This window comes from Mobula hypostoma, chromosome 15 (assembly GCF_963921235.1).
Source record: "Mobula hypostoma chromosome 15, sMobHyp1.1, whole genome shotgun sequence".
In the NCBI taxonomy this organism is placed as follows: domain Eukaryota; kingdom Metazoa; phylum Chordata; class Chondrichthyes; order Myliobatiformes; family Myliobatidae; genus Mobula; species Mobula hypostoma.
The window spans coordinates 3,571,368-3,587,160 of NC_086111.1; the positions used below are offsets into that span (position 1 = coordinate 3,571,368).

At 42.4% G+C, this 15,793-nt stretch overlaps 1 protein-coding gene across 1 annotated transcript in view; it reads left to right on the plus strand.

Annotated features, from left to right (window-relative positions):
- Nucleotides 1–3,872: 3,872 nt before the first annotated feature.
- Nucleotides 3,873–15,793, plus strand: part of LOC134357044 (coiled-coil domain-containing protein 3-like) — a 32,861-nt gene continuing 20,940 nt past the window's right edge. Inside the window, exon 1 of the mRNA XM_063068356.1 lies at nt 3,873–4,288. Within this exon, the coding sequence (XP_062924426.1) occupies nt 3,933–4,288 (356 nt within the window). The 5' untranslated portion in view covers nt 3,873–3,932. The remainder of the gene's footprint in view (nt 4,289–15,793) is intronic.

The window sequence follows — 15,793 nt, forward strand, 5'->3', positions numbered from 1 at the left end:
ACGTATAAAATCCTAAAGGGATTGGACAGGCTAGATGCAGGAAGATTGTTCCCGATGTTGGGGAAGTCCAGAACGAGGGGTCACAGTTTGAGGATAAAGGGGAAGCCTTTTAGGACCGAGATTAGGAAAAACTTCTTCACACAGAGAGTGGTGAATCTGTGGAATTCTCTGCCACAGAAAACAGTTGAGGCCAGTTCATTGGCTATATTTAAGAGGGAGTTAGATATGGCCCTTGTGGATACGGGGGTCAGGAGGTATGGAGGGAAGGCTGGGGCGGGGTTCTGAGTTGGATGATCAGCCATGATCATAATAAATGGTGGTGCAGGCTCGAAGGGCCGAATGGCCTACTCCTGCACCTATTTTCTATGTTTCTATGTTTCTATGTAAATAGTCATTGCAGTTTTGATCGTCAAAGATACTGAGAAATGGGAATGGAGACACGAACATACCACTGAGGGTGGGTCTGTGCTTTAGTTGTCTCCCTCCAGTTTTGTAGATTCCAAGTTGATGAGGCCAGTGTAGAAGCCACAGTCTTCCACAGATGGGACAAGTAATAGAAATAGGGTGGACAGGTGTGTAGTTGGTGAGGTGTTGCAATTACTTACACTGGGATTTTGTGTACTCCCAATACATGGCCTTGTGGTTGCCAACGTAACCTCAAATACTCCTTTTCCAATGTGATTCGTCATGGGGCAGTACTCCCAAGAATTAGCATGATATTGCATTTTTTCATGTGGCTTTGAGCTCTTTTTCCTATATCCAATTCCTTTCTCTCTTCCATTGAGAGAGCTCAGAACAGTGAATCTACTTAAGGAATCTGGTGTAGCATGCATTTGATGTAGTCAGTCCAGCAAGCATACTGATCATGGCATGGAAAAGGATGCTGATATTGTTAAAGTTTAAAGTAAATATATTATCAAAGTACATATATGACACCATATACAACCCTGAGATTCATTTTCTTGCAGGCATACACAGTAGACCCAAGAAACACAATAGAATCAAAGGAAGACTGCCCTCAATACGATAGACAAACAACCAATGTGCAAAAGGCAGCAAACTGAAAATAGAAACAGAATGAAAAGTAGAAATAATAATAATAATAATAATAATAATAATATATAAATAGTAGTAGTAGTAGTCATACTTTATTGATCCTGGGGGAAATTGGTTTTCGTTACAGTTGCATCATAAATAATAAATAGTAATAGAACCATAAATAGTTAAATAGTAATATGTAAATTATGCCAGTAAATTATAAAATAAGTCAAGGACTTGGCTCAGGGTGTCTGACCCTCCAAGGGAGGAGTTGTAAAGTTTGATGGCCACAGGCAGGAATGACTTCCTATGACACTCTGTGCTGCATCTCGGTGGAATGAGTCTCTGGCTGAATGTACTCCTGTGCCCAACCAATACATTATGTAGTGGATGGGAGGCATTGTCCAAGATGGCATGCAACTTAGACAGCATCCTCTTTTCAGACACCACCGTCAGAGAGTCCAGTTCCATCCCCACAACATCACTGGCCTTACAAATGAGTTTGTTGATTCTGTTGGTGTCTGCTACCCTCAGCCTGCTGCCCCAGCACACAACAGCACACACAAATATTGAGAACATGAGATGAAGAGTCCTTGAGAGCGGGTCCTTAGATTATGGGAGCAGTTCAGTGATGGAGCAAGTGAAATTGAGTAAAGTTACCTCCTCTGTTTCAACAGCCTAAGGGTTGAAGGGTAATAACTCTTCCTGAATCTGGAGCTGTGGGTCCTGAAGTTGCTGTGCCTTCTACCCAATGGTAGCAGCAAGACGAGTGTGTGGCCTGGGTCTTTGATGATGGATGCTGCTTTTCTGCGACAGCACTCCATGTAGATGTGTTCAGTGGTGGGTAAGGTTTTACCCATGACAGACTGAGCTCTATCCCAAACAAGAGAAAATCTGACAATGCTGGAAATCTAAGCAACACACACAAAATACTACTGAAGGAACTCAGCAGGCCAGGCAGCATCTATGGAAGAGAATAAACAATTGATGTTTTGAACCAACACCCTTCATCAGGAATGAGCCGTATCAACTACTTCTTGTAAGAGTTCTGTCGGAAATAAGAGCAAAGAGGAAATAAGACTGCTTATTCAATTAAAAGTAATTCCATATTTTTATCAACACAAGAGATTCTGCAAATGCAGGAAATCCAGAGTAACACATTCAAAATGCTGGAGGAACTCAGCATCAAAGGAGGGGGATGAAGAGTCAGTGATTCTGTCTGAGACCCTTCAGCTGTCCTAATGAAGGATCTTGGCCAAAAATGTCCACTGTTTATCTAATTCCACAGATGCCGCCTGATGTACTGAGTTCCTCCAGCATTTTGTGTGTGCTACTCTATTTTTTAATTTTATTGTTTCTTTTTGAGAGGTTTTAGATACAATGGCAGCAAAATAGTGGACAGGTTTTCATAGTATATACCAAATTACTCATACATGGCAATTCCAAACCTTTCTTTACAAATTGCTAACATTAACTTCGCAGATGGAACAATTATAACCTATTATATCTGAAATGTTTAAAAGCAACTAAATTGTAATAACTGATCTGTTCATGGATCAAAAATGAATTTACTCACGGCTTAATCCCCTGGGAATTTGAAAGACCCCCTTTACAGTACCCTTGGAATGTAGAATGCTGAGGGATAACCTTTTAGAAGCAAAATCATGATCTTTCCCGTAGGGTAGGGGAGAGACATCTTGAGCGTATAGGTTTAAAGTAAGCTTGAGGGGGTGGGGGAGGACCCGAGGGAAACTTCTACACACACCCAGTCTGTGGAATCAACGACCAGTGGAAGTGGTGGTGAGGGAAACAGTTACAATTAGGGCATTGGGGCAGATTCATGGGAAGGGAAGGGAAGAATGGAATTGAACTTGACAAGTTGGGCTGAGCTCGTTTTCGCGCGGTTTGACTCTAAACGACCAGCTCACTGGTTCCCTCACTTTCCCGCAGTCCTGTATGCCTTCTTGTACTGCGGAGTTCACAGATAACGTTCTTTGAGGGAGGACCACTTTTAAGAGGAAATAACACGGCAGATGCCTTTGGGAAACACGCAGGTGAAGATAATTCAAGCTGAAAACAATTTTCGCTTTGGGATTGTCCTCGCTTTCCCAGTCGTGCCTGTTAAAGAGTTTACGAACTTAAGCCTGAAATCCACGCGGGAGACGAGACTCAAACATGAAAACCAACATAAAATGCCCCAGATGACTTGAACGTTCACATCCCCAATTGCCAAATTAGCCAGAAAAAAAACCCCGAATAAATCATTTTGGAAGCACAAAAATGCTGCTTTATTCTAATCTGTACTTCCCACTCTGAAACTGGAGGCTTTTCCAAAAACAGAGCATTTTCCCCTGCTTAATGTTTTTAAACCGCAGAAGTGGAAGGTTTATTTGGCGCATTCTTGGAGGAGCTAGATTACTGCAATAACATTCAGAAATAAGGTTCAAGCAAAAATGAAACTTGCTGGAACCCCAGACAGCCCGCAATAACAAGAGCGGGATATGTTCCTTATGAACAGGTTTGGATCGGTTTGGATCTGTGCCACAGTGGTTACTGCCGCTTTAAGAAAGTGCTGGCGACTCCAACCCCCTTGAAAACTGATCTTGCTTCTGTAAGTTTTTTTTTTCAGGGATTTGTATTCAGTGCCCAGCGATAGATTAGCCACAACACACACATACAGCAAACCACATGGATCTCGTTAGATAGGCTGTTATTTGCATTCTGTAACGCACCTTCAAAGGATGCGCAGTGGTCAGAGGGCAGGGAGGAAAGAAGCAGAGAAAGTTAGCGCAAATTGGTGAGAGATCAAAGCAGCCCTAATTTCGCCAAGCAACGCTGCACGGTGTGGAGAAGGATTTCTGACCCTCTTCTCTACGGGATCGGACGGAGTCAGAATGAGGTGGCTCCATATCCTTGTGGTACTGACCGTCCTGAGAGAAAGTTGGGGCTGTCAGCTGCCCCACGACTGGAGACCACAAAGTGAGCCGTGCCGGGCTGAACTGGCCGAAATTATCCTCTACGCAAAGGTGTTGGCTATCTACAAGGACACGTACAGCGTGCATAACTACCTGCCGTGGCAGTATGACACAGACCTCTTCTATTCTGCAGAAGTGGAGCTGCTTTGTGACCAGGCCTGGGGCAGTATGCTGGAGATGCCAGCCGGAGCCAGGTTTAACTTGACTGGGCTCGGTTACTTCCCCTGTCACTCTTATACCGTCGTGGAGAACAACACCTACTACTTCTTCGTGAGGTAGGACAATCTCCTGGGTAGAGACCGGGGACAGTGAGAGGCAGCGTGCGTCTATGGTCATATGGGATGGGGGGGGGGTGGATTGCTTTACTCTGGCAAATCAACGCCTCAAAATTGGGGTTCGTTTTACCCATAGTTCTGAGACGCAATCCCCACTATTAGATTTGCAATCCCGGATACAATGTGGCATGAAATCAGTTAACAACGATCACGGTTCCCACAGATGTTGAGAATCATTTAGTTTGATTGGACGTGTACACTCGTACTTCGTTGAGCTTGGCTCTCTGATCCATTTCCCATGGGTGAAGTGTCAGCAACTTCAGGGATTCCCCAAGAAGCTATTTAAACCTCTGTCTCCACACACTCAATTACCACGGGTTTAGACTCAACGACTATTAGTGAATGTGTGCGTTACTTTACTTGCTATCTACAGTATCTCCTTGTGACAATGGACCCTGACTGTTCAGGATATAATTTAGATAAAATCCAAGAAATAACAGTGCAATTTGTTAGAGTTGTCAGGGTGAACATTGAAAAATTGATTTAACCATTGCCTGAGGTGACCATTGAAACTTTCATTAATGAGTAGAAAATGATGGAGTGTTGGGGCCTTGAGGGAACTGTAACTGAGGAGTTTGCTGCACAAGATATACCAGGGAAAAGGATTCAGTCATCCACTATAGGTGGAAATGCTTATTTATACAGTACCATACTATTCTGCTAACTGAACTATCGCTTGGTAAATAATTGAGTTTGCACATGGGCTGGTTCAGGGACCGAGGTGGAAGTATGCATTTATTTGGTCTTCTGATGAGGGTAGATTTGATTTCTGTCCCATGGAGGAGTCTCTTTTCAGCTCTTCTAAATATCATACAGCCAAGAAGTTGTGCTTGTCCATTTGTTAGCAATGATATCTCCCTGGATGCCAGTTAGAAAAGAACTGCAGGAGACGCCTGTCTGATGCCGGTAAAAGCCTCACAATGCCAGACTGGAACGGATATGAAAAACAGGGTTTTTTTTTTGTCTAAAAGCAAATGTTTTTCTCTATCTAATTGAGTTATTCCACTGTCTCTGATGGAGAATTTTTAATCTTTATTCAGACAACATTGTCTGCTGAATTGCCACATTCCTGTTCAAATACAAACATATGTGACCATCTGAACAAAATATTAATTCTGGAGCTGATGTTTCAATCTGAAGTAGCTGCTTCATTCCAGAAGCACGTCTAGGTGTCAGCCTCATCACCTTGCTGTCTTACGTTGAAAAACACATGAGATTCTGCAGATGCTGGAAATCCAGAACAACACACATAGAAAGCTATAGGAACTCAGCAGGTCAGGCAGCTTCTATGGAAATGAATAAATAGTTGACGTTTTGGGCTGAGACCCTTCATCAGGATTCTAAAGGAAGGAGGAAGACACTAAAATAAAAAGGTGGTTAGAGGAGAAGAAGGACTAACTAGAAGGTTTTAGGTGGGAAAGGTAAAGGGCTGGAGAAGAAGGAATCTTATGTTGATGTTTTTATCTGATGCAAATATTTCTATAACTTTATGTTTCCAAAGAGTTGAAATATGATATTCACTTAAATGCAGATGATTCTGTCCAGATTTAGAAGAGGTGGATGTCTGTCAGATAGAAATGTCCCATTCTTTATGGTACCTGTGGTTCTATGTTTCTGCTGCAGTTGTATTTGTCCAGATGAAGACATGTGCATCCATCTGATCAAAATATTACATTTGTCCAGCAGAGGTCATTTTATCTACTGCAGATGCTTCCGCCTTGGCACAGATACACACTTCAAACTGATAGAGATGCACCATTTTCATCTTTTGCTGATTTCTCTAATTCATTGCAGATGTTCCAATCCACAGATACCTCTATTTGATGCAGATGTTTCACAACGAGATAAACATTTTTTTGTTAATGGAAAACAGCTATCCCTGTCCATCAGATATGATGGTGAGGTTGCAATCTGTCTTCATTTCAGGGGTTGGAGGTGCTTCTACCTCATGGAGACTTTTGAGTCCATATTTATGCCCACCAAATTAAAATGGTAGTGGTTCAAGGATGCAGATACAGATGTTTTCTGCCATCTGATAAAGATGTATGGAATCAGAATGAAAAACCTCATATGCTGGAAAGTATCTGTTAGGTCAGGAGAGATCTGTAGCAAGAGAAACTGAGCTACCATTTTAGGTCAATGACCTTTCGTCAGAATTTCTATTGAAATCACTGTGGGTGTGACAGAATATGATTGGCAACAAAATTGGGATTATAAACATGAGAAAGTCTGCAGATGTTCGAAAATCAAACAACACATATAAAATGCTGGAGGAACTCAGAAAGTCAGGCAGCATCTATTGAAATTAATACACAGTCAATGTTTTGGGCCAAGAGTCTTCCTCAGGACTGAAAAAGAAGGGGGAAGATATCAGAATGAAAAAAGGGGAAGGAGGTTACCAAGAAGGTGGTAAGTGAAGCCATGTGGGTGGCAAAGGTAAAGTGCTGGAGAAGAAGAAATGTGATAGGAGAGGAGAGTAGACCATAGGAGAAAGGGAAGGAGGAGGTGACCCAGGGGGAAGTGATAGACAGGTGAGAACAGGTAAAAGGTGGAATAGAAGAGTTGGGGGGGGTAGGTTGGAGGCTACCCAGACAGAACATAAAGTGTTGCTCCTCCATCCTGATGCTGGTCTCATCTTGGCACAAGAGGAGACCATGGACCAACAGGTCTGAGTTGGAATGGGAATGGAATTGAAATATTTGGGCACCAGGAGGTTTTACTTTTGGTGGATGGAACGAAAGTGTTCGAAAACGCAGTCCCCAAATTTATGATGGGCATAACCAATGTAGTGGAGGCTGCATTGGGAGCACTGGACCCAATAGACAGCTCCAGCAGATTTGCAAGTGATGTGCTGCCTCACTGTAAGGACTGTTTGGGGCCCTGAATGGAGGGGAAGGAGGAGGTGACTGGGCAGGTGTAGCACTTAGGCAATTTGCAAGGGTAAGTGCTGGGAGGGACAAATGAACAGGTGAATCATGGAGGAAACGTCCTTGTGGAAAGCGGAGTGGGAGGGAGGTAAAGATAAATTTATTGGTAGAATCCTTTTAGAGATGGCGAAAGTTGCGGAAGATGATGTGGTGGATGCGGAGGCTCATGGTGTGGTAGGTAAGGAAAAGTGGGACTATGTTTCAATCAAAAATATTCCAAAATGTAATGATTACTAAAAGGTCAAATGAAACTATTAAAAGCATTCAAATATTTTTTTGGGAAAATAATGACATGAGATGGTGCATTCCATTGGTGAATGAATTGTCTCCAGAACACAGGAGACAGCTAGAAAACTGTTAACAAGACTTTTTGTTTGGATTTTTTTAATTTAATTTTAACCAATAGGAAGAATGTTTAAAGTAGCTTTGAAGACTGTCACTAAAAATTAAACTCATTCTTGGTCTGTGAACGGAAAAGCTTTGATATTATTCAAGGACAACTATAATTACAGAATCTTAAGTGAAAATGAACAGACTTCAACACTTCACTTCAACGATAGTTTTTAGGTGAGAATTCCAGAATTTTCACTCAAAATTAACACTGATATATTCTGAGGTTAGGATGGTGTTGCATTTTATTTGTGGAGCTACATAGGGATTCCCATGTGGCTCTAGGTGGTAGAGATGTTTGATCGGATGTGTCAAAACAGAATTAGTAAGTTGATGGACTGCATCTTGTAGATGGTCCATGCAGAAAACAAGTTGCTATAATGGTAACACACACTGTTACTATTATAGCAACTGACGAAGGGTGTCGGCCTGGAACATCAACTGTGCTTCTTCCTATGGATGCTGTCTGGCCTGCTGTGTTCCACCAGCATTTTGTGTGTGTTGCTTGAATTTCCAGCGTCTGCAGATTTCCTCGTGTTTGCACTGCTATAATAGTAGAGAGAGTGAAATGTTTAGAGTGGTGGGTGAGAACCCAATTAAGCTATTTTGTTCTGGATTTAATTGACTATAGGCAATGGTGTTGAAGATGTTTGAAAACAGGATGTAATACATAAACAACAGGAATTCTGCAGATGCTGGAAATTCAAGCAACACACATAAAAGTTGCTGGTGAACGCAGCAGGCCAGGCAGCATCTCTAGGAAGAGGTGCAGTCGATGTTTCAGACCAAGACCCTTCGTCAGGACTAACTAAAGGAAGAGTGAGTAAGGGATTTGAAAGTTGGAGGGGGAGGGGAGATCCAAAATGATAGGAGAAGACAGGAGGGGGAGAGATGGAGCCAAGAGCTGGACAGGTGATAGGCAAAAGGGATACGAGAGGATCATGGGACAGGAGGTCCAGGAAGAAAGACGGGGGGGGGGGGACCCAGAGGATGGGCAAGGGGTATATTCAGAGGGACAGAGGGAGAAAAAGGAGAGTGAGAGAAAGAATATGTGTATAAAAATAAGTAACAGATGGGGTACGAGGGGGAGGTGGGGCATTAGCGGAAGTTAGAGAAGTCGATATTCATGCCATCAGGTTGGAGGCTACCCAGACAGAATATAAAGTGTTGTTCCTCCAACCTGAGTGTGGCTTCATCTTTACAGTAGAGGAGGCCGTGGATAGACATGTCAGAATGGGAATGGGATGTGGAATTAAAATATGTGGCCACTGGGAGATCCTGCTTTCTCTGGCGGACAGAGCGTAGATGTTCAACAAAGCGGTCTCCCAGTCTGCGTCGGGTCTCGCCAATATATAAAAGGCCACATCGGGAGCACCGGACGCAGTATATCACCTCCTGTCCCATGATCCTCTCGTATCCCTTTTGTCAATCAACTGTCCAGCTCTTGGCTCCATCCCTCCTCCTCCTGTCTTCTCCTATCATTTTGGATCTCCCCCTCCCCCTGCAACTTTCAAATCTCTTACTAACTCTTCCTTCAGTTAGTCCTGACGAAGGGTCTCGGCCTGAAACGTCGACTGTACCTCTTCCTAGAGATGCTGCCTGACCTGCTGCGTTCACCAGCAACTTTGATGTGTGTTGCTTGTAATACATAAACTCTTGTCTGGACATGACACTTGTCTAGACAAGGAGAATAAGACTTCAAAACTGCCTGATCTGCTTCACCATGTCCATTAGACTTATGAAAAAAAGGAGGGTTCATAAGAAGCAGACCAGGCCAAGACTAAAACTTGAGTCTGCCTGTCATTGCCACCGAACAGCACGTTCAAATCACATTGAGGAAAATCTTCATTAGAATAGTATTTCTGTAGCTAGTCTTTTTAAACTTATGTAAATAGTGATATTCCAGAATATTGATAGAGAGTAGGGAGAGGAGCAGATTTCAGTTCTGATAATGCTCTGAATGACATTGTTATGTGAGGAATTGAAAATGAAACGCAGCACTGAAATCATCTGGGAACGACTTTGCTTTGGATCACATAAAGGAAGGAAGATCATCAACAAAATAAGTGAAGGTGATTGCTTTCAGGATATTTTCTTGAGCCACTAGCAACGTTCTGGCGTTTGCTAATATAGGTCAAATGGATTTTGCATTTAATTCCCTGCATTTCAGTTCATATTAATTGCTTTAGCAGTTATTTAGCAGTTATTAGCAGTCGTAATAACTGATGACAGACTTTGAAGTTCATTTGCAAGGTCTAATAAAGCAAACAAGATTATTTGGAAATTAATGCTCATACCAAGATGATTTGGCATGTAATAAAGGAAAAGTAAACATGAGCATATTTATCAAAGGATTTCAATAACAGACATAATTAACACACAACATACATCAAAGTTGCTGGTGAACGCAGCAGGCCAAGCAGCATCTATAGGAAGAGGCGCAGTCGACGTTTCAGGCCGAGACCCTTCATCAGGACTCGGCCTGAAACGTTGACTGCGCCTCTTCCTATAGATGCTGCCTGGCCTGCTGCGTTCACCAGCAACTTTGATGTATGTTGCTTGAATTTCCAGCATCTGCAGAATTCCTGTTGTTTGCGTTATAATTAACACACATCTTCCTTTACAGGTACACACAAATATCAAAATATTTATATTACTTTAGTTTATAGTTAATGTAAAAACACGGACTGAGTTATAGTGGAGCCCCATCGCTGAACTGTTCCCATAATCTATGGACTCTTCGTCTCATGTTCTCGGTATTTATTGCTTATTTACTTATTATTTTCTTTCTTTTTATATTCATACAGTTTGTTATACTTTGCATTCTGGTTGTCCACCCTGTCGGTACAGTCTTTCATTGATTCTATTATGGTTATTGGATTTATTAAGTATGCCTGCAAGAAAATGAATCTCAGGGTTGTATATGTATGTTGATAATAAATGTACTTTTAACTTTGACCTTTGTCAGCATACCACCAAAGATTTCTAGCACAAAACTTGAAAGAAAATTCAGGATAAAATTCTCAAAGCAAAAGAAGTGTCATAGAACATAGAACATAGAATAGTACAGCACAGTACAGGCCCTTCGGCCCACAATGTTGTGCCGACCCTCAAACCCTGCCTCCCATATAACCACCCCACCTTAAATTCCTCCATATACCTGCCTACTAGTCTCTTAAACTTCACTAGTGTATCTGCCTCCACCACTGACTCAGGCAGTGCGTTCCACGCACCAACCACTCTCTGAGTAAAAAAACCTTCCTCTAATATCCCCCTTGAACTTCCCACCCCTTACCTTAAAGCCGTATCCTCTTGTATTGAGCAGTGGTGCCCTGGGGAAGAGGCGCTGGCTATCCACTCTATCTATTCCTCTTATTATCTTGTACACCTCTATCATGTCTTCTTTCATCCTCCTTCTCTCCAAAGAGTAAAGCCCTAGCTCCCTTAATCTCTGATCATAATGCATACTTTCTAAACCAGGCAGCATCCTGGTAAAGCTCCTTTGTACCCTTTCCAATGCTTCCACATCCTTCCTATAGTGAGGTGACCAGAACTGGACACAGTACTCCAAGTGTGGCCTAACCAGAGTTTTATAGAGCTGCATCATCACATCGCGACTCTTAAACTCTATCCCTTGACTTATGAAAGCTAACACCCCATAAGCTTTCTTAACTACCCTATTCACCTGTGAGGCAACTTTCAGGGATCTGTGGACATGTACCCCCAGATCCCTCTGCTCCTCCACACTGCCAAGTATCCTGCCATTTACTTTGTACTCTGCCTTGGAGTTTGTCCTTCCAAAGTGTACCACCTCACACTTCTCCGGGTTGAACTCCATCTGCCACTTCTCAGCTCACTTTTGCATCCTATCAATGTCTCTCTGCAATCTTCGACAATCCTCTACACTATCTACAACACCACCAACCTTAGTGTCCTCTGCAAACTTGCCAACCTACCCTTCTACCCCCACATCCAGGTCGTTAATAAAAATCACGAAAAGTAGAGGTCCCAGAACAGATCCTTGTGGGACCTGTCACAATCCTCCAATCTGAATGTACTCCCTCCACCACGACCCTCTGCCTTCTGCAGGCAAGCCAATTCTGAATCCACCTGGCCAAACTTCCCTGGATCCCATGCCTTCTAACTTTCTGAATAAGCCTACCATGTGGAACCTTGTCAAATGCATTACTAAAATCCATATAGATCACATCCACTGCACTACCCTCATCTATATGCCTCATATCTGTCAACACACACAAAATGCTGGGAGGAACTCAGCAGGCCAGGCAGCATCTACAGAAAGGAGTAACGCTTGGCGTTTCGGCCTGAGACCCTTCTTCAAGCCTGAGAAGTCAACTGTTTACTTTTGCCTGGCCTGCTGAGTTCCTCCAGCATTTTGTGTGTGTTGCTTGGATTTCCAGCATCTGCAGACTTTCTCTTGTTTGTGAAGTGTCATATCTGTCACAAGGTTTGGTTCAGTGTGCATGGAATTGAGAACTGTCATTTAAGCTGCACTCTTCCACTTTAAAGTCAGTTTTCCAGAGTTGGTATAGGTGTTGTAAACCATTCAGAAAGTACAACTCATTTCTACAAATACACCAACTTAAGAAACCTAATGACTACAATAAGGCACCTCTCAGGCTGAAGGAGCAACCATTCATATTTCATTTAGCGAGCCTTGAACCTGATGGCATAAACGGTGATTCCCCCAACTTCCAGTAATTTTACCCCTCCCTGCTCTTCAATTCCCCTCTCTGTCCTCTGACAGGTTCTCCTTAACGGCCTATCACCTCTCCCTGGTGCCCCTTCTCCTTCCCTTTCTCACATGATTCACTCTCCTCTCCTATCAAATTCCTTTTTCGCCAGCCGTTTCACTTTTCTACCCATCACCTCCCAGTTTCTTTCTTCATCTCCCCTCTTCCACCCACCTGGCTTCACCCATCACATTCCAACGTGTCCTCCTCCTTCTTATTCTGGCATCTTCCCCGTCCTTTCCATTCCCGATGGAGAGTCTTGTTCTGAAATATCAATGTTTAGTCATTTTTATAGATGCTGAGTCCCTCCAGGTCTTGTGTAGGTTGCTCTCAATTGAGGAAAGCCTTGCAATAATTTCAAAAATGAGAACTCAGAAGTAGCCTTGAAGTCTACTTTGGACCAGAGTCATCTGTAACCAGCAAACGACCTTCATTCATTAGATCTGTTTATTTTCCATCATCTTTTGCAACTGAATTACTAAGGCCACTGACCGTAAGAGCATGAGTTATAGGAGCAGGATTAGGCCATTTGGCCCATTGATTCTGCTCCATTATTTCATCATGGCTGATCCAATTATCCTCTCAGCCCCAGCCTCCTGCCTTCTCCCCATATCCCTTCATGCTCTGACCAATCTGCCTTAAATATACATAAAGTCTTGGCCTCTGCAGCTGCCCATGGCAATGAATTTCACAGATAAGGTTGTAAATACCAACATATCACTGTATTCTACATCAGATATAATTACAAATAGATCAGTCAGGAACCTTTTCATGAACTAGTCAGAATAAATTAATGTCACCTTGATTGTCATTAACTCCAATACACTTACATACAGAACCTTATTAACAATAGGTAAACAATACAATTACTTGCATTTATATAAAAAAAAATTATCAAGTTAAATGCAATGCATTTGTAATATATCAATGCCATGGTAGTCATGGTAATTTTACATCTGAAACTGCACATTGTTGTTATCTTAAAATGAAATAATTATTTCCATAGGCTGAAAACGTTGCTTTGTGTATATCATCATTTATATGATCTGACCACTGGGGAAAGAGGTTTAATGCCATAAATCATGTAGCGAGACCATCTAGTAACTTCTGCTATAACTATGCTGTAAATCACACAGCCAAACTGCTAGATAACACATAAGATACATTAATCAACTTAATAATTGTACTTCATTTTGTTTTAAAATACCTCCATGGATTGGTGGTGTTCTAACTTGGGCTGGGTTTAGGGCAACTGAGAAACTCAAAGTCCAGTTTGAATTAGGTGCCAATCATTACAGCGGTTAGAGCGACACTATTGCAGCTCGGGGCACAGAGTTCAGAGTTCAATTCCAATGTCATCTGTACGACCTCCCCGTGGAATGCATGTTCTTCTTCTCTCTGGGCACTCTGGTCACCTCCCATAATCTAAATATGTACCAGTTGGGAGGTTATTTGGTCTTTGTAAATTGTCCCATGATTAGGCTGGGGATAAATGGTGGGTCGCTGGACGGCGTGATTCAAAGAACCAGAAGGGCCTATTCCATGCTGTATCTCAATAAATAAAAAAACAAAACAGAAGATTTCTCTTCTCTCTAAAGGGCATCAGATATAATTTTAGAATAAACTACCTGTTTCACTATTACTAGTTTTTCATTTAGAATTTATATTCCCCAAATATTTGGTTTGAGGTTTGATTACTTAAGCTGTGACTATACTGGTCTGTTTTGTCAGATCATAAGTTAGCATCAAATAAGAAACTGAACACATAAAATTCTCTAACCACGTACAGATCTGGTGAATTTACATCATGGGTCTGCAACGCTAGGGCATTAACTTATATCTGTGTCGGTGCACGTACTTGCTCTCTTACTTATTATGAGAGTGAAAGAGACCATTCAGTCCATCTTGTCCATGCAAGCTCACAGAACAGGAGTCGCATCAATTCCATTTCACTGCACCCCTGCACTTTATTCTCTTTTACATGCTCATTAACTCCCCTGGGATTCTCTTTGCTGTTCAGTTACATTAAAGAGTTATTTATTTTCCCCGGCATATCCTTTGGATGTGGAAGGAAACCCATACGTTTATGGGGAAAGATTCTGATCCCTTTATCCCCGGAGCTAATAATCCAGCCTTTCTGTTAACCTGCTTCATGATTGCTGTTTTCACAACAACAGAGATTAGTCTTCAAAAGTAATTTATTGGTTCATCAGAATGAAGTATTTAAAGCACATAAAATACCTGCAGGGCTTGATGAGGTAAACACTAACATACAAATTTAAATTGAGGAATTCCCTTTCCAATCATATGTAATGCTTTCAGAATATTCTCTTGACATTCGAAAACGTGTTCCAAATGACCGTAAGAAGTAGAAGCAGGAATGAATCATTCAGCCCCAGAATTTGCTCTCGCATTTGTTGGGATTGTTTCACACATTCCTGCAACAAGTCCATTTCTCTTGACTCTCTTATCCTCCAGGCATTCAATTATTTTTCCTTTAGAGATGCAGTGCAGAACAGGCCTTTCCAACTCTTCAAGCTGCACTGCCCAGCAACCCCGATTTAGCCCTAGTGTAATCACGGGATAAATCACCACGGCCAATTAACCTACTAACTGGTACATCTTTGGAATGTGGGAGGAAACCAGAGCACCGGGAGAAAACCATCGTGGTTTATGGGGAGAACATACAAACTGGTTATGGGGGCCATCAAGATGGAACTCTAAACCCCAACGCCCTGATGTGTAATAGTGTCACACTAACTACTACGCTGCCACTTTATTAATATGGATAAATGTGAAGTTATCCACTTTGGTGGCAAAAATAGGAAAACAGATTATTATCTGAATGGTGGCCGATTAGGAAAAGGGGAGGTGCAACGAGACCTGGGTGTCATTATACACCAGTCATTGAAAGTGGGCATGCAGGTACAGCAGGCGGTGAAAAAGGCGAACGGTATGCTGGCATTTATAGCGAGAGGATTCGAGTACAGGAGCAGGGAGGTACTACTGCAGTTGTACAAGGCCTTGGTGAGACCACACCTGGAGTATTGTGTGCAGTTTTGGTCCCCTAATCTGAGGAAAGACATCCTTGCCATAGAGGGAGTACAAAGAAGGTTCACCAGATTGATTCCTGGGATGGCAGGTCTTTCATATGAAGAAAGACTGGATGAACTGGGCTTGTACTCGTTGGAATTTAGAAGATTGAGGGGGGATCTGATTGAAACGCATAAGATCCTAAAGGGATTGGACAGGCTAGATGCGGGAAGATTGTTCCCGATGTTGGGGAGGTCTAGAACGAGGGGTCACAGTTTGAGGATAGAGGATAGAGGGGAAGCCTTTTAGGACCGAGGTTAGGAAAAACTTCTTCACACAGA